The sequence below is a fragment of the Anopheles gambiae genome, chromosome 2 (genome assembly GCF_943734735.2).
Source record: "Anopheles gambiae chromosome 2, idAnoGambNW_F1_1, whole genome shotgun sequence".
Classification (NCBI taxonomy): domain Eukaryota; kingdom Metazoa; phylum Arthropoda; class Insecta; order Diptera; family Culicidae; genus Anopheles; species Anopheles gambiae.
The window spans coordinates 21,096,990-21,120,124 of record NC_064601.1 but is presented as its reverse complement, the minus strand read 5'-3'; the positions used below and the strand labels follow the sequence as shown (position 1 = coordinate 21,120,124).

General features: G+C 49.2%; 2 protein-coding genes across 14 annotated transcripts; one reads left to right on the top strand and one right to left on the bottom strand.

Annotated features, from left to right (window-relative positions):
* Nucleotides 1-127: 127 nt before the first annotated feature.
* LOC1273526 (centrosomin) lies at nucleotides 128-22,880 on the bottom strand. 13 transcript variants are annotated; one of them, XM_061642850.1, is made up of 9 exons: nucleotides 22,440-22,880; nucleotides 9,283-9,987; nucleotides 6,815-6,855; nucleotides 6,096-6,361; nucleotides 5,419-6,006; nucleotides 4,381-4,572; nucleotides 4,182-4,226; nucleotides 1,312-3,520; nucleotides 128-1,217 (listed from the first exon to the last, which is right to left on the bottom strand). In XM_061642850.1, the coding sequence occupies exons 2-9, from the start codon at nucleotides 9,363-9,365 to the stop codon at nucleotides 904-906; spliced, it is 3,738 nt and encodes a 1,245-aa protein (XP_061498834.1). In that variant the 5' UTR covers nucleotides 9,366-9,987; nucleotides 22,440-22,880; the 3' UTR covers nucleotides 128-903. The 13 variants fall into 13 exon arrangements, with proteins under 13 accessions (XP_061498834.1, XP_061498835.1, XP_061498831.1 ...); XM_061642851.1 differs by lacking the exon at nucleotides 22,440-22,880 and adding an exon at nucleotides 20,190-20,457; XM_061642847.1 differs by lacking the exon at nucleotides 22,440-22,880 and adding an exon at nucleotides 19,016-19,332.
* On the top strand, nucleotides 21,377-22,434 carry LOC5667505 (uncharacterized). Its single transcript, XM_001688337.3, has one exon. The coding sequence runs from the start codon at nucleotides 21,668-21,670 to the stop codon at nucleotides 22,349-22,351; it is 684 nt and encodes a 227-aa protein (XP_001688389.3). The 5' UTR covers nucleotides 21,377-21,667; the 3' UTR covers nucleotides 22,352-22,434.
* Nucleotides 22,881-23,135: the final 255 nt, after the last annotated feature.

Genomic DNA, 23,135 nt, shown 5'->3' with positions numbered 1-23,135 from the left:
GAGACGGAATCGGGAGTCGTGGGTTCGCTCCAAAAAGCACATCGCTCAGTCTGTTCAGTACCTTCAGTACAAGATTATTCTTCTACCGACAGTAGGCGTTGACAACAAACAACGGTAGGTACTCAGCTTCTATTATCAAACAATATTATTGGATTTATTTTGTCACCTCCGCCTTCTTGTCCTCCTTTTTTGTCTAATACCGTGTCTCGATTTACAGATCGGACCAATCATGTCGTCGTCCTCACAAATACACACATTATCAAATAACAGTACGCAAATAAGTTAGTCTCACATTCCAGCAGGTTCACATTCTCCCAAACACGTTTTACAGTACGTTACAAACACGCTCGTCGCTCTTGCTGCTGCTGCTGCTGACGCAATTCTCTGACAATCGAAGCTCCTCCTAAACCGCAATAAATCCTTTTTTCTTTCCTATTTTTCAACTGATCTTTCACACACGCCCTCGCTACAGCCTTTTACCTCGCACACCTCTGTCCTCATATATATATATGTACACAATTGTCTGCAAATTCAAACACTTTCCTTTAAACAGTCCTTGGAGGGGGTTCCCTTTTACACAGCGGTTTAAAAATGTATACAACGGTCTAACACACACCCGATTAGACTGAATCGCAACGGAAATGGAATCTGGAATGAGCTTTTTCCCTCTCCCGGCTGTGTTCAGTCCGCCTACTCTGATGTGTTGTCAGTGTATACACCATTGTGGTTTTTTGCTTTCACCTCGCGCACTCATTGCTCTCTTTCTGACATTATACACACTCACATATATATACAAAATTAAATGAAAACACTCCCACTGTTTGTTACAAAAAAAAAAAAAACCGTTGCATTGGTGTTTGTTGTGGCCCTGCCTGCCTGCCTGCCTGCCTCTCTACTCAAAGCTCAATGCTCACCAGCGCCATCGTTGCCCGAATCCAGATTGCGCTGCACCGTCTTCAGCACGACGTTCGTCTTGTGGATCTGCTGCTTCACCTCAATCTCCAGCTGCTTCTTCACCTTGTTGGAGGATTTGATTTTGTCGTACGCAACGGCCAGATAGTGGCGCGTTTTGTTGTACCGATGCATCAGATCCCTGTAGTCGACCTCGATCTTGGCACAGTCGTGATGGATCACCGTCGTCTTATCGACCCCACCACCTTCCTGCTGTTCGCCGCCAGCCGCCCCCTTGGACGATTCTCCACTGCTCTCCGGTTTGACTGAAGCGAAAATAATGACGAAAATAATTAGTTTTCTGCGAGGTACGACGGAGGAACGGAAATGGGTCGAAGATAGGCGACAAACAACACTTACCTTCCTGGTTCGGATTCAATAGCAAGTTGGACATGGATTTCGTCAGTTCCAGCGTTTTGAGAAGGGGACGCTGCTGCGGCGAGGTCGCAAACTTGAGCTCCACGTTCGAGAGCCGGCCGGGATCACTCTCGATGCCGAGATCGGGCGATGAGTTCTCGAGCTGTCGCCGTACACCGGGCGTAATTTCTTCGTCCGTTCCGGACGCTGATTGGTTGCCGCCGCCGGAACCACGTGGACTGCGTGGATGCTGCTGCTGCTGCTGCGTCCGAATGATGGTCTGCAGCTGCTCGTTCAGTGCGTTCTTCTCCACCTTCAGCTGCTCCAGCTCGTCGTGCGCGAAGCCGAGCTCGGTCTCGAGCTGGCGCTTCTCGTTCAGCGCCTTCGTCCGCTCGATCGCTGCCTTGGACGCTTGCAGCGTCGCCTCGTCGAGGCTCTTCTTCATCGCCGCCGCGCTGCGCTCGCAGTCGGCCAGCTGGCGGCGCAGCTGCTCCTCCGCCTCGGCCATCGCGGACAGGTCGTTGTGCGCATCCTCCAGCCGGTAGTGCAGCTCGTTCAGCTCGCGCACCTTCTCCTGGTGGATGTTTTTGGAGATGTAGTTCTGGGCCAGGGCCGTGTCGAACGATTGCTGCTTCAGCTGCAGCTCGTTGCGGAATGATTCGGTGAGGCTCTGGCGCAGCTCCTCCAGCTGCTGCTGCTCCTTCGCCAGCATGGCGTCCAGTTCGCGCCGGTGCCGCTGCTGCAGCTCGCCGTACTCGGACTGCATCGTTTCCAGCTTCATCATGGCCACGCGCAGATCGACCGCCGCCTGTTCGCGCTCCTTGCGCAGCTTCTCGATCAGCGCATCGCGCTGCCGAATGTCGCCCTCGAGCGCCGCCAGCCGTTGGGCGGCCTGTTCAGCCTGTTCCCTGTGCACCGCGGCGTCCCGTTCCCACCGTTCGGACAGTTGGCGCGTTTCGGTCGCTTCCGTTTGCGCTTTGGCGGCCCGGATTCGCTCCCGCTGCAGCTCACTGTCCAGATCGACCAGCTGGCTCTGTACGGTCAGCAGCGTTCCGTTCTTGTCCTGCAGCTCTTTGCTGAGCGATGCGACCGTCTCCTGCAGCTGTTTCATTTCAGCCACGGTTGCGCTTTTCCGCTGCGAGGAAAGACCGGCAGCAGCCAACAATCCGGGTTCGTTGTCTGAGGTGGAGCTCAGTTCCAGCGCAGCAGCGCCCGACGTTGGCGAGCTTAGTGACGCCGTCGGACCGCCGGCTGGACCGTTCTTTTGCCGCAGCAAAGCCGAAGAGCTGTCCTCGAGCCCGATGCGTGCGAGCGAAACGCCCCGATCCGGTTCGGACCACGCTTCCGAGTCGGAAATCGGCTCGATGGGGACGGACTTGCGCTCCTTGCTTTCGCGGCGCCGAGTTCGCTGTTGATGCTGCTGCTGCTGCAGCTGCTGCTGCTCCATCAGCTCGCCCCGCAATGCTTTGTTCTCTGCGCGCAACGTTTCGATCATCTGCTTCGTTTGGTTCAGCCCCCCAAACAGCGCACCATGACCGCCGGTCTGAATGGTCTGTCCTTTCACGTTCGACGCGCGGTTTTCCTTATCGTGCTCGTCGTCCACATCGTCGCCGGCACTGCTGTGCTCGCCATGCTCCAGGACGGCCGACTGATCCAGATAGCCCGACAGGCAGCTCAGCTGCGCCAGACTGTTGTTGTTGGTGCCGATCAGCGAAAGCCCCGTCACCGAGATCGACATGTTGAGGCTGCGCGACAAATCCAGGCTGCGATCGACCGCGTTGCGGATTGCCTTCCGGCTGTCCGTCGACAGCGACCCGATCAGCTCCTTGTTCCGCAGCAGCGAATCGAGAAAGCCGGCCAGCTCCTCGAGCCGGTGCGTCGAGATCGCGCACAGGTCCGCGTACTCTTTGCGCCACTTCTGGGCCTTTTCCGCCTCTTCGCGCGCCTTGATCAGCTCGTCGTTCAGCTGCTTGATGATGATGTTGCGATCGTTCCGATGGTCGCCCGCCCCACCGTTGCCGCACAGCTTGTGGATCAGCGTGTCGTTCTTCTGCTGCAGCAGCTTCGCCCGCTGCACCAGCGCGTCGTACTCGGCCTGGCTGACCGGTTTGCGGTCCTGGTCCACGATTTCGGGCACAGCCAGCGCGGCCACACCAGCCAGGGCGCCCGTTGCACCACCGTTCATGCCGTGCTCGGAGTGAAGTGAAATGTTCTGCAAAAGGATCGTCACGAAAAAAAGTCAATTAGAATGGGGAAAGCAGTGTTGGTGAAAAATGAAACACAAAATTGTTTTTATTAAACAAAACACGTGCACAGCACACTGCTGTTTATATGGATGGTGCAAAGCTTCATACGCGTGATCGTGTACGTGTGTGTGTGTTTGTGGGTTGTTAAATCACTATCACATGATCCAATATTTACACCGGAAGCGCCCAGGCCCGGATTCAGCTCCATCACCGACACACAAAGTTTGCTTCTAATAAATATTACTCACAGTCAATTAATATATTAAACGCATTTTGTCAAACAACTTCAGCACGTTTGGCTAAAATCGTTAATAAAAGAAGGAGCATGTATATGTAAATCTCGTCGGGACACCGGTGTTAAAACGCCCCATCATCATCCTCTTGAATGCCACGAGAGGGATGATTTAACGGCGACTAGCCGGATTTGGACTAGGCTTTCCACCGCGAACGCTTGCCGACTGTTTAAAAATGCAATGCAATTAATGTACAAAAGAGAGCTACATATTAAAGAACGTTCTGTCCCTTCCCGCTTTCTTCTTTGTTGGTGCGAGCGCAATAAAAATTAATGGGTGCGTGCTGCTGCAGAGCTAGAAAAAAACGGTCCAAAAGCGTTTAAAGAGAAAATACCTTTCGGATCGGCGGCTCGCGACCACCGGCGTTCGCTTCTATCGGCTTTTTTCATGTTTTTATCCCGTCATTTTGTAGTAAAAAAAAAAAACAAAAACACAAAAAAGGAAGGAAATGAACGGAAAGATCAACATAAATAGAACATGACGGAATAAATAAATGGATTAACGTCACACGCGCTCGCTCGCTTGTGTCTTACCGAGTTTCGCTTCAGCTTCTCCAGCTCCTTGTCCTGCTCGGTGATGGTTTTGATCAACTTTTCCACCATTTTGCAGGTCTTGGTGCACTCGAGCGTTTTCTCCTTTAGCTTCGTCTCGGTGTCGTCGAGCACGCACAGCTTCTCCGCCAGCTCGGCCCGAATATCAAAGTTTTGCTTCTTAAGTCGATCAATCTGTGGAAGAAACACAAAAAACAGACAAAAAAAAATGATAAAAATGGTAGAAAATGGTGCAAATTCGGTAAACATTGTCTTATATTTCAAAATCCTATTCAGAAAATCGCATTCCAATTGCCAATTTAGACTTTAAATTTAGGCATAGAAATTGATTGCATCGCTTCACAGCTCCGACCGAACTAAACTGCTGGAAAGGTTCAGCTTCTGCAGACACCACTGTACAATGTGGGGCCACTGGTGTGGCAGAGTAGAGTGAGCAGTTTCCATCCAACAGGAAGATGCTTCCCCTTCCTGCCCGAGCCGTGGTTCGATGATAAAGTATTGATTTGCCCATTCGTTAATGACGCGACGGCAGAGCAGTGGGGCGGCAGCGGTGCCAGATTTCGTGAACTTCGTCCTCCTACCTGCGTCCGATGGAGGACGGGGAGGAGGACAGTAGCTCTGCAGCTCGTCACACGGAAGGCAAACGTCCGGCAGATTGAGCTCGCTTTCGCCGGGGCCTTCTGCTGGACCGTTTGTTGAGCTAACTGATTCGACAGTAAAACACCGAACACAGCTACTATCGTGCTGTTCGAGCTGCACTAAATGCATTGAGGTTGAAGTTTGTGCCACTTCTTGTTCGAACAAGAACTTGATCGAGCGATCCTTTCGCCTCTCTAAGAAGCTTGACGAACGTTCGATGCGGGCAGATTCCTTAGGAAAAGTGTTGGTAAGAAAGGCTCTATTTAAATTGTTCTTTCAATTCCAACTACTCAAACTCATGAAGCAACAAACCATTGAAAAACGAAGTATAGAAACGAATAAACAATTAATCCATTAGCTCAGACGACCCCCACGACTTACCTCAATGTTGCTTTGTGGCTTTTCGCTTTCCTCCCGCAGCTCCGCATTCTCGAACCGCAGCTCGCCCAGCTCCATCTCCAGCTGGCTGATCTTGCTCGCCTTCTCCTCGATGATGGCCTGCAGCTGTTCCACCTGGCGGGTGAGCTGCTCGTTACGCTCCTGGCACTGCCGGACGGCGTTCTCCATCTCCAGCACCTTCAGCTTCTCCTGCACGCTCAGCTCGCTGTGCTGCTGCACCGCGTCCAGAAAGTCGAGCAAGCTTTCGCCGACATTGTCCCGCGTCGTCATGCCCTCCTTTCCCTCTTCGGCCGCGTGCTGCTCCTGCTGCTGCTGTAGCTCCGGATCGCCCCGCAAGCTGGTGGACAGCTGCAGCTCACGGTGCTGCTTCTGCAGCTCGCCCGCCATCAGCTCCAGCGACCGAATCTCGGCCTGATGGTTCTCGATGCGATGGTTCAGATCGTTCACCAGCTCGCGGTGCCGTTCCTCCGCCTTCTTGTGGCTTTCCTCCAGCACTTCCATCGCCTTGACGGCCTGGCACAGCAGATCATGCTTGCTTTGCAGATCCTGCCGTAACGATTCTACCTCGACCTGCGAAAAATAAAAAAAAAAACCCGAAAAGGTTAATGGTGCGTTACAACAATCACTCATGCATGGAAAATGGCATCCCGCGAACATACCTTAAGATCGATGTTCTGTTTCAGATAGTTCCCATCGCACGACGTGTTGGACGCGGACGATGAGGTTACACCCAGTCCGCCGGGCGTGTCATTGTCGGTGCAGATGCCCGCCTTCTGCTCGAGGAAGTAAATGCGTAGCTTCAGATTGAAGTTTTCCTTGCGCAGGGTGGAAATTTCCTCCTCGTTGTCGCGCAGCGAGCGCACCTGAACCGGCGAACCGTGACCGGTCAGGGCGTTTATCGAGGGCGAACGGAATCCCATCGCATCTGTTGAATGAAGAGCGAGAGAGAAAAAAAAACGTTACGCATTACAGTGCTACCCAATCAAGTACACATTGAACGAAAGGGGGTGAATATTGCTTCACTGGACGAAGATGCCGTCGCATCCAAAACCATTGTAAACTGCAAACAGAAACACACCAATCAGTTGATGTCGGTTAACATTGTCTGAAGCGAGGTTCGATTTATCTTCTCGTTGTCGCAAAGGCGTGCATTCACTAGAGATCCAGTCCAATTTTCGTTTGGCCCCTGCCATGCTGGTAGTATCCGTGAGTTCGGTGTAGCAACTTTTTCCATAGTAAACAGCAGTGTGGTACTGCTAGCAAAAATGCACTGCCTACTTAAACGGTGTTCACAGTGCATTCCAAACTTTTTTGATTCGAACGTAACGAGCTGTCATCAAGTGGGTTTGACAAAGGTTTTGAAATCAACACTACTTACATGAGTTGTCCATGGTGGCATCCTGGTGTACGCCGGGACTGCTGCAGTAGAAAGAAACACAAAAAAAGGAAAAATAAATTTAGAACGTTAATACCGACGGTGGCATAATGGTAGTGTCATAATCAATGTTTTCCAAAATCTGTGAAAAATTAGGCTTATTCTGAAGATTAAAAAACGATTGTGCTACTAAATAAATCTCTTCTTTTTCAGCTTCCTACAAACACACCCACCGGAGAGCTGCCAAACCAATCTATTTGACACGATCACGTCGTCACGTACGTATAGGGGAGGTTAGTAACACCGATTGGAAAAGATTTATACGCCCTCTCAGGTCAAGACGGGGTGTCTCCCTGTATCAAATCAATTGTTTCCTGCCCACGGTGTGGAACAACATTAAAACAAAAAAAAAACAGATCCACATTTTTATGGTCTGATTGATGCTAGCGATCGTTCGTCTTGATCCATTGAGTGCAGCCGCAGACAGCCTGAGTGGGTGTAGCACAAACATACATATGCTTCTATAATGCTACCACAGAATCATTCGTCTCTTCAACCGGCCGTAAATGATTGTGTTATAGCGAGGAGCAGGCAACGCATACGATTGGGAGTGTTGGATCGGAAACGATCTATTTCTACCTTTAAAAATATTTGGAGCTACATATAATGATTGTGCTCTCCCCCCCATTTGATTGGCCAATTCCATTTCCATCACGCACCCACACGGCCCACCCGAAGGTGACTCTCGCGTATGATGACCGACCGACCGACTGACTGACTCAGACTGCTCCTCCTAGGGTGGTGGGTGGTGTTTAAACTACAAAATTGCATCACTTTATAACACTTGGGCCGGGGGTACGTTCGTGCTTGTTCCTGTGGGTTATAATCATTCCACTGGCCAATGGGACCAGCGTTAAGATAAACAACACTGCCTGCTGCCTGCCGGGCCAATAAACGGAACACACAGATGACCTACATGCCGACCCGCCAGACGGGTGTGTGGTGTGTGTTTGAGAGTTGATGATGATGATGCTGCTGCTGACGCGGCCGTTGTGTGCTATACTCTTGAACCTAATTAAGATTACCAGCACAGAGCAATAGGAACATTTTTATCATCACTCTCACATACAACTACCATTTCCTATCCTCTCTAGCTGGTTTGAATTGAGCCAAAAGTGAGGCGCTAATTGTATACCGCAAACTTCCCTGTCTGTCACGCATGGCCGTATTCATTAGGATGCATCATTAGAGCAGGCAGTCCCGGCCGTTGCACTTTTCAATGTCGTCGGCTCAGAAGGACAGGCTGGGCCGGATGTTTGATATACTAATCATTACCGTCCACGATCATTGAAGTTGGCGCATTGATGGGAGAAACCGAGCCGGCAAATCTTACAGCGTTGACTGTGCCATTTTGATGATGCATTGCTCTCTGTTGCCTCTTCCTCGTTCTCTCTTTTTTTCTACAGAAATCGGGGTACGCCGTACACGATCGTTTATCATTTGACAATATGATTTCATCAGCACACAACTGCACCACATAAAGCACGGCCAATTGAGTCAATTAGGAGCCTTTACGAACTTTGGATGGGACACGTGGCGTCCAGCGGCACGAATGGTTCGCGTTAGCGGTAGCATTCGTAGAGCTATGATAGAGCTATGATAGAGTTGTGTTACTGAAATTTAAAGGAGCCAATTTAATCGTTCCTTAAAAACAATCAAAAGTAATTTCAACTTTGATGTTTCTATTCTCCTCTATCACGGCTTTTGCGATCAATAATCGCTCAAAGGTCGCATTGTTCTTGCTTCAGTACGTAGGGCAATATTTACATTTGATTAGAACTAATTCCATTTCGCTATTAATGCCAAGGGAAACACACAAACATATGCCCAATAAACGTGCTAAGCTAAGTGATGCTAGTCGTTCCCTGAACCCTGAGCCCTCACTTAACTGCTCGACTTCGGCTTTAGTGACCCTCATACATTTAGCATTAGTTTGGGAAGTGTTCCTATTTCCTAAACACGCTTCTCCCATTAAACGATAGTAAAAGTGCGTGCCTTAAGAACATGAGTGCTGCAAAGATTCCGCAATAATGCTTGGGACCTGCTCGGCAGAACCACTGCATTCATTCATTCGTCTACTTAACACGCTTATCGGAGCCGGTGTTTTAGGTTTTTGGTTGAGCAATTTTTGGTTCTGTTTTGGTGCGTACGAGCGTTTTTCGTACGAAGCTTTAGCGCTTAGGCCCTTTTCCGTTATCTTAAGTGGTATGGTGGCAAAGATCCACATGTGCGCCACATAAAAAGGGAAGAATTTTAAGAGCTAATGCAACTGAAAGATTTCCCCCCATCGACTACCCAAAACCATTCACATTCGCTAGTTTTAGGTCAATTTCCAGCCATGCTGCCCCGTCCGTCATCATAACTGGCTTCGTTCGGCGATGATGATCACACTCCCCGCCACCTTCTCTTACCCGAATCCAGTGCCGAACGCTGATCGTCGGTTCGGCGTGGAAGCTGCCGTCCGGTTGGGCGTGTATTTGAATATTCCAGACATCGCGCTGCTCTATCACTCTATCACACTCGGGGGGTTTGTTTTCGTTTTACTCTTCCTCCCACCGTTGGGCACCTGCTTGTGCTCGCGCGCTTTGGTTTCTGGACACTTTTCTTTGGCACATAAAAAATGATACCCCTTCGGGAAGTGGGCACCTCTAAACACAAGTTTGAATTTGCTTTTCCGGAAGCTCCGGCTTTCTCTGCTCCCTGCAGATCTTCTAAACCAATCACAGGCACACACAACAGCATCGGCAAGCCAAGCCGTGCAATAACAGTGTCTGTAATGCACCTGCGGAGCTGTTCACCTAAACACAATGCTGCACGAACACACACAACACCAGGCCCAGCGGAGCGGCTAGCAGCCGCGAAGCAGACCACACGTCGTTGCCTTCCCCTTTCTAAACCGAACCGTTTTTAACGATCATTTTCGGCACCATCCGGCGGCAGTGCGTGTGCCGTGGTACCTGGGAAACGTGTTAACTGCTGCACCGGTGGAAGTCATCGTTCATCGTTTTCAAAGCTGGCTGTTCATTCCGCGCGAACTGCAATATTACACACACACTCATACATACACACACGCCTTACACTTTTCAGTTACACGCAGAACAACACACTATACGAAACTATAAATAGAATAGACCGTTAAAAAATCAGCATATGTATGGCACGTGTGTTTTTCAATGAAATTAAACCGAACCGCGCTATGCGGATGTGACGCGATCGCACTGATCGCATTTCGTATTATGGGGTGCGCCCGCTTGGGGCGTTTTGTGGTGGAGGCGCCTGGTGGTGGAGATACCTTGGTGGGCGATTATTTTCTTAACGTAGCACGTGGACGACCGCTCATCAACTTTTAATGAGACGCGTGGGGGGGTTGATGGTGGTATTTATTTTTCCTAATGATAAATATCTAATTAACGAACAGTGTAAGGGTGGTGAGGGGTGGACATCGGACACTACAAATCATAGCTTTTCTTGTAGAGGAAACTCGACATACATTCGTAACGTTTGATAGAGATTAGATAATTAATAGACGTTTAATAATGAGCAGACACAGTTTTGAGGAAAAATAACATATTTCTTACTTTACCAACATTAACGAAATTCTTTTTCGAAAAAAAATACAAAAGAAACCGTTTTCATCACATTTGACGACAGGATGCAGTGGATTTACAAACATTTCAATCCAATATCCAAGCTAGTCCGACGGATGATCGTCTAACTCGATCGTTTATTTCCTGCAGATCAGCTGTCATCAGCGCCGGAAATGAAATGCAAACACACGGCAGCAAAATAAAACCAAATACAGTTGATCTCGCAAAACAACTATTAAAACCAAAAACAACACCGTAGGAAAGCAATATAGCTCCCGTCGCTCTTTCATTAATAAAATGAAGCAATATTATACAAAATTATACAAAAAAAAAAAAGAATTTGTCTCTAGACAGTGCAAGGAACACGATGAAACCCACACCCCAAGTGCAAACGTCCATATGTCGGAGCAAGTCGGTGAACCAGAGTCGCGCGCGGTTTGTTGTTCGCGATCACTACCCAAAGAACCTCCTCCTCTGTACCATCACAATGTTCCCACCGCCTTCTGAGATGTGAATTGCTGCTCTGTCTCAACCGAACTCAGCCCCTTGCGCCGTCGTCGTCATCGTGACCATGTTTTGCATGCATGTATAATAAAGCAGCAGCAGCACAGATCAAAACAGCACCAGAACCGCAAATCAACAAATCAGAGCGCCATCCCTGCCTTCACTCATCCCTTTTTCTCTCGATGGATGATTTCATCGAACATCATCACATTTTACCCCGGGACAACGGCTCAACAAGCAACCGCGTGTTTGGAACGCGTAAAAAACATTGTTCGGTGTTGCACCACGCAGGACTATAATAACATCGAAATGTTTAACTAAGCCAGAAGCGGCGACCAGTACACAATGAGGCAGAGAGAGATAGAGTGAGATATTCAAGGCCTACTACAGTTGCTAGTCAGTAATGAACCGAAAATGAGCACATATTCTGCACGTGTTGAAATACGGCAAAAGACACATGTTACGCGGCGGGCACGTATGACGTGTATCAGGGAGTTTTCCACCAAACGGGTGTACGGAGATAGTGCTGCTAAAGAAAAATTAGGCCAAAAGGAAAATCCCTACCAAAACTTTAATGTGTTTACATTACACACGTGTCGATCAATTAGCTGCAGGACCGAAACACAATCCGTAACTACTGCTGCTGCACTTTAACTCACTCCCGCCGGAGGAAATAGCAGCACCAAAATCAACAACAGCGAATAATAATGATGGATTTAACACAGTTGCATCTTTCAACACAACGAACTCTGCTAGACGCGCTGCTGCCCCCCCTGGTGTGTTCTCACCAGGCATCCATTTGTGCGGCGCAATCAATCCATATTTTCTGACCTTCTAATGCTTCCGGCGTTGAAGGGAAAAGGAGCGAAGGAACTGGACCCATACACTCACCGGGAGGGATGGTTTTTAGTGTTTTTTTTCCGACGGAATCAAACTCGACTCTTGTGGATGACGTAGTGGAGCGGTTCTCCTTGGTAGTGGTAACCATAACACCCCATCCTACAGGCCCACACCACACCACGTACATTCGCTCAAAACCACATAGGTTGCTTTGTTTTAATACATTCATGAACGACTTTTAGCGTTGGAAATTATACCGAATTTTTTGCTTTGTTGCCACAGAAAAAGAAAAAACAAAATCCTTCACAGTGGAAAACACATTGAATCATTTCCCGTCTCAAACTCACACGCTTTACCTTCGCCTTTGTTGTGTGTTGTTCGGGGGGAGGGGGCCGTACTGTTCTCGCCACAGCTACGCCGCCACCGCCATTCCGTCGTTTATTTTCGGGTTTCAATGTTTGCACCAAGCGTACATTGGCTCTCGGTGCGTCGATTGAACATTGGACCCCGCCGGGGGCATACTCAACCCGAGCGACTGCAACGACTGGTACTGGTACTACCTACTACACTATACTGCTGTCCCGCTGTTTCCTCTTCTGCTTGATGCCACCGCACGGCAAAAAACTTCAAACGCCAAGACAAATAACAAGAAGTTTGAGTTAGAAATCAAGCTGCTTCGGGGTTGTGTTGTACAACACAGTCACCAACCAGCACGCCGTCGTACCGTTGACTAGCAGGCGATACCGTTCGGGAAGCGTTAGAACTGGGTCACAAACGGTGTACGCAAAGGATCTCAATGCGGCACACCGAGAGCCCCTGTCATCATAGCAGCGGGTGAGTTACCTGTATGTTTTTGTGGTCTTCGTCGTCGCCAGCAGGAACACTAACTGGCACGAAGAGCCTACAGACCCCGTCCCGTCGAAGGATGTCCGCGCGCACCATGAGCGCACTCGCTGTGCGGGCGGTGCGGTGGAATTTGTTTACAGGTTGCACCAAAGCCATGGCAACCCGACTGGCCGACGAGCCAGCAGTCGGTTACGATGTTGGCTCCACTATGGGTGTGTTTTCATGTATCCCCTTTGAAAGCTTGAGAGGTTAACATTCGTAAACATTCGTATTTAGCTTTTAATGCCGAAAGATTTGTCCCTGTGTCGCTGTGTGTGTCCAACGGGAACTAATCCGCGTCGTACCAATGGTTCGCCCGTAATCCAACATTCAGATTAAATGCTGCTTCCGCGCCTCCCATTCGACCTTGCACGAGTCACACGCGCCAAATGGAGAAGTTATTGATCCCGAATTCAATTAGTCAGATTTGCTGCTGCGCTCCGGGGCTTGCTGTTGTTGTTGTTGTTGCTTTGGCGGTGGCCTTTCGGGCGATCGGTCGATGCCGACCCGTTGAAGGTTATGGCATTTCAATGGTCCGAAAATAGTAGCCGTTACGTTGCTGCTGCTGCTGCTGCTGGTAGTAGTGTGATGCAGTGCGAGCAAATTGAACAACTTTGCCGGCGACTGCCAAAACGAAATATGGCCCAAAATATCGGCATTACACAAATTACCCTGCTCGCGATATGTATGATGTGCAATCATTGATTAAGTTTGGATGCAATTTAACACGAAACACATTAAAAATCGCGATAAACGGCAAAAAATGTGCTTAAATATTCAATAAAATTGATATCCAATAAGAATCTAATTGGAATGCTCTGCCAGACGCTAGACGCATTGGCTTGTCGCCGTTTTTAGTACAACTCAATGTCTAGACAGGTCTGCCACTACCACACGCCGGGCATTTGCTCTGTCTCGAATCTCGGTTGTAGTAAACAAAATGCAATTTATTGAAAATCGTACATTCGCTTTGACCAGCGCAGACAAACAGCGGCACATAACACAACTAAACCGGTTGAAATGTTTACAAGCATTCGCACGAGAGCGATCTTCTTCGAGGTTTGCCGCGCCGTGGTGGCGTGTCTTGGTATTAAGGGAACTCTCGTCGCTACCGTGATACCTTTCGGCAGACACTACACACCTAGTAGTGGCTCTGACCTATCTACCGACTTGCGGTAATTCCTCACCCGAAAAAACACACACACACACGCAACCCCTTATACACCCTGGCCGTAGTTGAAAACGTGACGCGACGCATTGCTTAAAACTACGCCACGGCACGGCGACACGTTGGCGTGAGAACTTTGAAACATACTTGTGTGTTGAACTATTTATTCCCTTTGGCACAGCAGATCAGGGTGCCGGTGGGGGGGTTGTTAGTATCCGCCTTCGAGAAGTGTCTATGGCACCGGTGCTTTGTAGGTTGGCCCTTGGTAGGGGGTAAACGTGTGCGATTAATGGGTTGATTTAATGCTCCAATATTCAGCAGATGTAAAACAAAAACCACTCCAATTAGGATCGTGGGCGATCGTCGACTGCCAATTTTGTCACCTCTATCGTGAACTCGATTAGCACCACATGCACCACCAGTGTGTGTAAAAGACGTATGTGTGTTTGTTTTGTTGTTAATTTCCTTAACTGCGCGCAGCACATACTGCTCCAACACTATTTGCATATTTGTTTCCTCTTCATCCGAGCGCTGTGTGACCATAACGTTGGCCGTAATAAAACGTCGTTGCTCTTCAAGGGGGAGCGCTACGATCAATGAATGCACAGCAATATCGAGCGAGGTGAGGCGAGGCGTAATTCAATGTGGAAATAACTTCAATGTGGGCCCACGTGGGTGCGCGATGCGCAGAAGTGGGCGCAGCAGCAAAGCTTGACGCAGTGTAACACTTGAGGGGGGCCTGGCAGTACGGCATTGGGTGCGCAGCAGTCCGGCCGAACAACACAATTAGCATTCAATCGAATGCTACACCTTACTGTGAGGTGCATGTGGATGTGTGTGTGTGTGCCTGTCTGATCAAACAAAACTGTCCACCGGCGTGTGTTCCAGTGACTTCGATTCAATTTTGCATCCGCACGCGAGATTAGCGTGCCACGTGTGCAGCGATCCACGCAGTCCAGCAGGCAGGCCGAGTGCGCAGGGGATGATAGATTACGCAACACGTGTTCGAGCGATCGTGTCGTTTGTGCCAAGAATTTCTTCAAAGAGACCGACAGAGTTTTTCATGCCTGTGTGTGTGTGTGTGTGTGTCTCGATCTTCTTGAAGACGGTTCTTTGCTGGTGACTGTTCCCCCTGTTGCTGTAATGGAGAGGAAGATACGTTAGCGATGGATACTGCCGTGGCGTGTACTTAGGACTACACGAGACATAGGTTCCTCTCCGCGCCCGGTACTGCAAGGGGTACTGTAAGATCTCGTTAACTTCAAGTGTAGTATATTCTGACCATCGGAACCCCGGGGGGAGTACCCGGGGATGATAGTACAAGACCCCAACACCCCGACACGCAAGCTACGCAATGCTAGGTGAGGTCGTGGATGCGCGCGAACACACACCAACCGGCACCAGTGAAGGTAGATGTCTCGTCGTGCACTACCAAAAACTCAAAGACACCCGGCACGGCACTGACGGCATGGGGAGGATCGGGAGAGGAAGTTGTGTGATGATTTAATTTTAGACATCTCGCACCGAATATCTTGCGTCCACGCAGCACAGACTTCCACACTCGCGTCGTAACCAGAACAGATCGCTGTGTGATCGCGTTAGCCGTAAAACCGTGTGCGTTGGAAAAATGCAATAAACAGCTCATTCAATGTGGAGTTTTTCGATTCAATGGTACGCACATACAGGGGATGGGGAGAGTGGGGGACTACTTTTCCTTCGAGATTCCTTGAGAAGTCGTCACCGTGTGTACCACCACGACCACTCCACACGGGAGAGGAGTTAGATTGAAACAACCAAACACGCGCGCTACACACACTCACTATCGGATAGGTGCAAATCCCACTAAATTCCAGAAGGGAGTGATCTAGAGTGAAGATCGCGCGTCACGCGTACGATTGGGATGGATGAGAAGGTTTTATCTTTCAACGGCTACGAATTTTACGCTAACGCGTGATGCATTCTGGCAGAGTTTGGAGGGTGGAAGTTGCATGGGAAAATGGAAGACGATCGGACGACGCACATGGCAAAGAAATGTTAAGTGCATCATCCAAATTTATCGCCACTATATGTGAGCTGTGACGACGTCTACCCTCTTCCAAAGAAGAGAGAACGAACAGTTTGATTTAAGTGTACAGAGAAGTAGCGCGAAGATCCATCCACGCAGGATGTTCCAAAACAAATCCTTGGTTTCAGATTTACGGCAAACTAAACCCCAAAAGTGACATTCTGGTGCAGCGGCGGCTTTGGGCTCTGATAATTTGTTTTTGATGTTTTGATAATAGATCCGGAGGCGGCAGCTTTTGTTTAGAAACGGATCTGGGGAGGGGGGCTGTGGTGTGCTATAAATATCGCTTCCAGCGAGTGAAGGGAGATGATCATCATCATCATCAGCATGCTGCTGTGTTTACATTAACTTTTATGGAACGTAGCGCGCGCGGGTGTGCAATATTTCCAAGGTGCAGCTGTGTACGAAGGCTAAAGCAATTCCCACCCGGAGAATGTTCCGAAAATATAACCCTGAGACGTGCGAGGTTTGAAATACTGCATCCCGAGCGGGGGGAGAAGTTCTTCCGATACCAGTTGCGCTCCTTTGGGACGCTTCGCTAGAGACAATTTAATCTAAATTCTTCAGGAACTATCAACAACGATCTACGCGAGACGTTACCCACGTGGTGGCTTTCATCTCAGAATGTAGCAGTTGTGTGTATAATTTATACTTTGTTGTGATTGGCATTCCGGCAGGCAACCCATAGACACTCTTCCGTCTCCCGGCATTGCAAGCGGAGCCGATATATCCGTTGCTACACGGACGGTGTCGATGGACTCCCACATCGTGCCGGTGGGGTGATCGTTCGGAGCGCACAATAGATCACACTTTTGGTGGATAGGCAGGCCAGGCCCAGGAAGTGAGGCAACATCTCGAACAAACGACGACGACCATGGTGGCGATATGACAGGGCCTCCTCTCCCCTTCCATTCTTGTTCGCTCCGGTCCGGTCGGCTTGGAGGCGTACCAAAAGCGCCGACCGGCAGCACACCACCACCGTATGGCGTTGTTATTTTTAAAAGATTGTTTCCTCTTCTTCAAAAAACTGCCCCACACTGTCGATCAAAACCTCATTCTCGCTCTTCCTAGCTGACGATGGCGGAGGGTTATTGGTTGTGTGATTTTTTTCGTCTCTTCCTGATGTGATGCTGGTGAGTACGTGCTTGAGCACCAGCAACTTGTGGGCCATATATATCCTCCATATATAGAGGGGGGGAGGGGGGTGGGAGCAGAGAATTTGAAGATCCGAAGCTCTCCAAGCATCTCGCGTTTTATTTTTCTCACTTTTCCCTGGAAACTCTTACGACAGCAGCACACCACGATGAGGGCCTGTGATGCGTGTGTGGCGTCGTGCCGGTGTCATTGGATAGGTAGTTTCCTGTCACCGGGGTAGCAGGTAAGCGGGCGCGGGCACACGAAAGGGAAAGCCAACAGGACCGCACACCGAAAATACGCCACGGTTTTGGTTCGGAAGATCGCACGAGGATCGCACGTTGAAGTGTGCCTTTGAGCTCGAGCAGCAACGGTACATTTATCCGTCGAATGGCGCGCGTCGTCGTGCCCGGGTTGGTGTTTTCGTTGGTACGTTCTCAGGAAGGTTCTAATTAAATCACGGCAAATTAATTGCCACGACTCGGTGCATCCAAGGGTGCGGTACAGTAGGTCGTTTGCACCGTATAAGGGATCTTAGAGGACTCACTTTGGAATATAGAAAAGAGTTAGAGCGTTGTTAGCTCCGAGCAGTACCCGGAGGCATGATGCATGCGAATAGGAATAGATTGTTGCATCTGTCAATGTTCTTTTAACAAGCAACTCCAACAACACAACCCATTATAAACGCTTAAATATTTATAATACCTCCCGATACTTCCTTGCCTTCCAAACGTCTGGATGTGCAAAAATGTTAGCTCATCATACCAAAAATAGAACTTATCGGCACGATCGCCGAGCTCCAAAACTGCCGGACATGGTCCATTCCCCCCCTCATGTGAGGGTCATCTGTTATGGCGTGTTCTTCAAACCATCTCCCCAATCTCACACACACGCAACAAACTGTTCCACATTTTCCACCATAGAAAGGAAAACCTTGACCACCAACAAAGCACGATGCGCCGCACTCTGGCACCAAAACTCCCCCAGCATCCCCCACGGCCACCATTATATATACCAACTCCAAGGTTTATGGTCCCTATTCTTCGGCATCGCATTGGTTTTGTGTCGTGCCTGTGTCCTAAATGCGTTTCGAGCACGTACACAAACCGATGGGGCGATTAATCGGAGGCAAAGGTACAGCATATGCAGGGGCTAAGGGTAAGGGTACAGCACCGGGTAAGGGATTCGCCTTTAGGAATAGGATTTACTGCAAGAGCAAATACAAATCTAGCCGCGCTCTCAACGGCTCACCACCAACCATCGATGACTCATCAATAAACACGCCGCACGCGTGTGTGTGTGTGTTTGCGACCGTTGTTTGGCAGAACCCCGTTTTAGCTACGCGCTCATGGCATGCTCGAGAACGAGACCGTGATCTGATCAGACCGCACCGTCCGTTACCACCAGCAGGTTGTGTAGTTGCAGCCGATTGGCACTTTATCTGCAATCTTAGCAAGCACTTTCTTCGACCAAAGATAAGCAATACAGGCGCACTGACACAGATGATTATTGCAGATAGGTTTCTTTATCTTTGTGGACACGACCGTCACGACGACGAGAGCAGAATGCAAATTACGACGCACTTGTGGGGAATAATAACGCGACTGAACACATCCGAAGAGGGGACCGTTAATCCATTAGCGTTTGTGCGACCACGAGGGTAGACGAATTTGATGAAACTGCAACTTAAGATAGCCGAATGCACAGGATGTATTTATCAGTTTATTTGCTCAACTTCACAAACACACACACACACACACACAAACTCTGTTTTTCCTTTGATATTTGCACAAACAAGCAGTTCCGTTTTGGGAAAGCAAAGATAAAATTTGCTACACATTGAAGAATCAACACTGTGACTGTGTTTTTGTTTACAGTTCAACGCGTTCATATTGTAGGTCGCCTCATCCAAAACTGAGGCATGATTTTTATATGAATTTTGAACTTTTTCAATCGCTCACATCGCCACTGTGTGGTAGTTTAATGAGAAGCGAACACTACACGCTTACACTAAGCACGTTTCCCTTGTTTCTGCGTCGTAATAATTGTGCCAGAATACACTTTTTTTAATTAGTTTCGCGTGTCCACTACACTACTGTCCATCTGCCGAGAGGCTGCCGCAGGGGGAAGAGGTGACGTATCCGGAGGGAAGCAAAAAGAAAAGACACGGCCATACTGTCATGTATGCATGGGACACGTTGCGGGGGACGAGAAAACGGTTTCCCACCCAACGGTTACTACGATCTGCGCATGATCGGTGCATGCTGACCGCGGGGTGATTTCAAAGTGAGAGAAAGAGAGAGAGAGATAAGTAGATATTGTTGTTCACTCTTCATCATCCCGAAGAAAGACGTTCCGCGAGAGCAATCAGGCAGGCAGGCCGCCAGCATCCTGGCTGCGCTTCCCCTTTGGCCACCAACCCTCTTTCCGTACGTACTAATTCCATCACCAACACATGGGCAATCACAAAAAAGGGGGCAACAATTGGATAAGCGCTTGACGGGCGTTGGGTTTTAGCGAGAGTTTTTACACTTTCTTAAATTTACACTAGGGATTTTTGTAAACAGCCGTACACAAGCTGTTCATTTTTCAAGCACTGTGGACGGACTATGTTCTGTCTTTGATTTGATTCATTTTCAAGAAATCGGACCACCCTTTGCTCCACAATACAATAAACCCCTTTGATGGAGAAGATTCTAAAGAGGCTGTGGGGCGAGCATTCAACAGAAGCGTGTTCGCACACCACAGCGTTGGCCATGATTTATGGACATTATCGTCCAACGCACACTACGCTACACACCACATGGAGCATAGTTTTTTTTCTCTCTCTCACAGTGACAAGTTAAGGGAGCGACGATAAAAAAGGGGAAGTTATCTAATTTCACAATCAAAAAAACCACCAACAACCCCCATTTCTCCACCACCAACACACCCATTCATTCGGTCCGTGTCCCGCACACACACAGATTTCCGCCTGATTGACCACAACAATGACCGTTTGTTATTTTCATCTTGCCGTGTTCACTTAGCATAGAACGGAAACGCATCGAACGCCTTTCTGTGTGTGTTATTGAACTTCCGAAAAGCGCCACCAAAAACACCACAAATGTATACTTTTTCACTAAAATAGCACACCGAAAGGAACGAAAAAACGCGGTAATAAATGCAACCGATCAGCACCGATACGTTAGAAATTTTACAAACACAACCAACCCGAACATTGAACCGAAATGATGCGAAAGCGTGGGTCCAACGACACACTGGAGGTAGGGTTGCGTTCACGGGGTAAAACTGAGCGCGTGTTCCCGCAACTACGCGCGCACGCTCGCGATCCGTACTTCAGAGATTTCACGTGAATACTAAAATCAACGGGCAAACGACGTTTGCACGAGCCAGCATCGCTGCCGCCGCCGTCGTCTTGAATGGCGTGCGTGTATTGGAATGACCGGGATAGATAAACCGTGTGTGTGTGCACGGTCGTGTGTGTGCCAGAAGAGAGAAGACGGGCGCGAGACAAATTCGATGACGCTCCCTGAACTACCGCACGAAACACTACCACCAATACTACCACACACACACACCGCCCGTGGAAGGAACAAACGCCGTTCCTGTGGCGTCGCTGTGCGGTGACCTATGCACGTTGTTGCTCCGCTTGCACGATGCACAGAGCACGACGGGAACATGCCGCTCCTACTCTCTCTTACCAATGCGAAGACGGCAAAGATGATGCTCTCGTAGCATAAAAAAACGGTGCTCAATGTGCAGCGGGAAAGAGCTGTGTCTTTTAGGGGCCCCGCAAGGGCTGTACGCTGCAAACGCACGGCAGCGCGCGTGCAATGACGCGGTTCAAATGTGCAACAGATGTGATCGAGCGTGTCAAAGGGAGAAGGGAAAAAGGGCGCGCACACATACACACACGCATACCTTCGTAGCGGGTACAGTCCCAAAACATTTGGGTTTGGGCTGGAGAAAATGAAGCGGAGGACGGTGAAGCAGCAGATAACCATGTGCTGGATCGGATTGGATTGTGTTTGTGTGTGTGAGAGAGTGAGACCCCGGCAGCATAACTAGCACGTGGGTAATCGGATGCGCCCTGCGATCTATCAGCCGGCTGCCGGGCGAGATTCAGGGCGATAGGGCTGCTGCGCTCTCGGAGATGGAACGGAAAAGCCTCGAGTGCGGCGAAGGAAAAGGATCCTTGAGGCTTTGTGTTTGGGTCCCCGTTCCAGGTAGCAGAAGGAAACAGGAAGTTCGCCGCCTTTAGAAATGCGTTTCCTTTGCACAACAGATGTTTTTCCTTCTTCTAGTTTCTTGGCCGCTGATTAGACTATTTTCTACACCATTTTACGCATGTGGCGGACATGTGATGAACAGCCGTTGTATTGTTTAATTGAATTCACAAGGTCGAATCACTCACATTTTGTAACCAGCTTGAATTGTATGTACAGAATAAATGAAAAAAGAAACTGATTTTTCCAATTTTCAACAACAATTCCCATCGCCAAGCACGGCCTACTGAGCGAAAAAGGAGTTGCTCAGTTTAAAAAGCAAAACATAGCTACACAGGCGTCCCGCACTACACCTGTCAATGCTATCGTCGGCTAGGGGAAGAGATGAGCAGTTTGAGAGTAAAGTGTGTCTTCTGCGGATTGATAATCGATTGCCAGCGTGAAGACACGGCCAAGCTGCTGGCACACCTGCGGAACGAACATTCGGAGATGGGTAATCATAAACCGACGGCAGTTACCACTTCCAACCGCTCGAAAGCACATCCAGCGCAGCCGGCAGAAAAGGCGGAGCTGGAAGAAGGCAGCGATGCGTCGTTTGCTGAAAGCATTTCCGAATCGGAAGAGCTACTGCACCGGGAGCGAGTTGGAACAGGAACGTCAAGCGATACTTCCAGCAAGAGCAACAGCTCGGAAGGTGCAGAAACTATTCCACCGAAACGTAGTACACGACCCTTGCATGTTTCGCTCGAGTCACAGCGCTCGGTGCTGTACCAAACATCGCTCAGCTGCTGGCGCCCGGGAGGCAGACCCGTCTGCTGCCCGGATTGTGGCGCACATCAGGTACCGATCGTTCGGTCGCACGCAACCGGAGCAACCTGGTCGTCGACGGTCGCTTCCTGCTTTCTCTTCTGCTGGCCGCTGTGCTGTTTGTCGTGGTTTTTCTCCGAACCGGTCAGCGAATATCTGCACTGTGCCCGGTGCGATCAGCTGTTGGCGAAGCACGACATCAAAGCGGAACGTGTCTCGCCCAACTATGCAATGCTTGACCGCGTTGAGGATCAATTGTAATCGAGCGAAATGAAGGGCTACTGCGCGAGGGGCAGGGAAACATTCGTCTTCTTGTAATAAACAGTGCCTTTGTAAATGGTTTACTCACGTTTGTTCGGCGAAGCTGGCCAAGCATTCCTTCACTTGGCTGAGCTGACTTTCGTCCAGCGAGGTGCTGAGCTTCGGTGCACCGGTGCTCATCTTGCGTGCCCTGACGGTGGATGATGGGTCGAAACACACACACACTTTTCACGAAACGGCCAGCAGCACTACCCACCGGGCGGCAGACGAAAATTGGATGCTTTGCGTAAAACAACCGCTTCACCTCACAAGCGCACGGTGGTTTTGCGACAGTACGAAAATAACACTACCCTTTTTGAAAATGCCGAACACTACTGCTCGCGGGCGTACCGAGCTAGATTGGTGTCGTTTGTGTCTCGTTCTACAAAACTTGGCACAGAAATCACTTTACACAAAACACGAATTACAGCAACAAAGATGAAACAGACAGAATGGCGGACTTGCCGTTGTTGTTTGAAAAAATTCGGCTTCTGTTTGACGTTCGCGCTTTGTTGATTTGTTCCGCACAGTGGGTGATTGAGGTGCAAGCTGTTGGTCAAATTTCAATCGAATTTTAAATTCTTAACGGTATCTAGGTTTTTCGAGGAAAGTAAGTTTGCGAGATGTGAAAAAGAAAGCGAAAAATGTTTTTAACTTATGGTGAAGCAACCAACAAAGAATTTTTCACGATTGAACTGTATTTTTGTGGTATACATTTTACCTGAAATCTGTCCAAATTTTATAT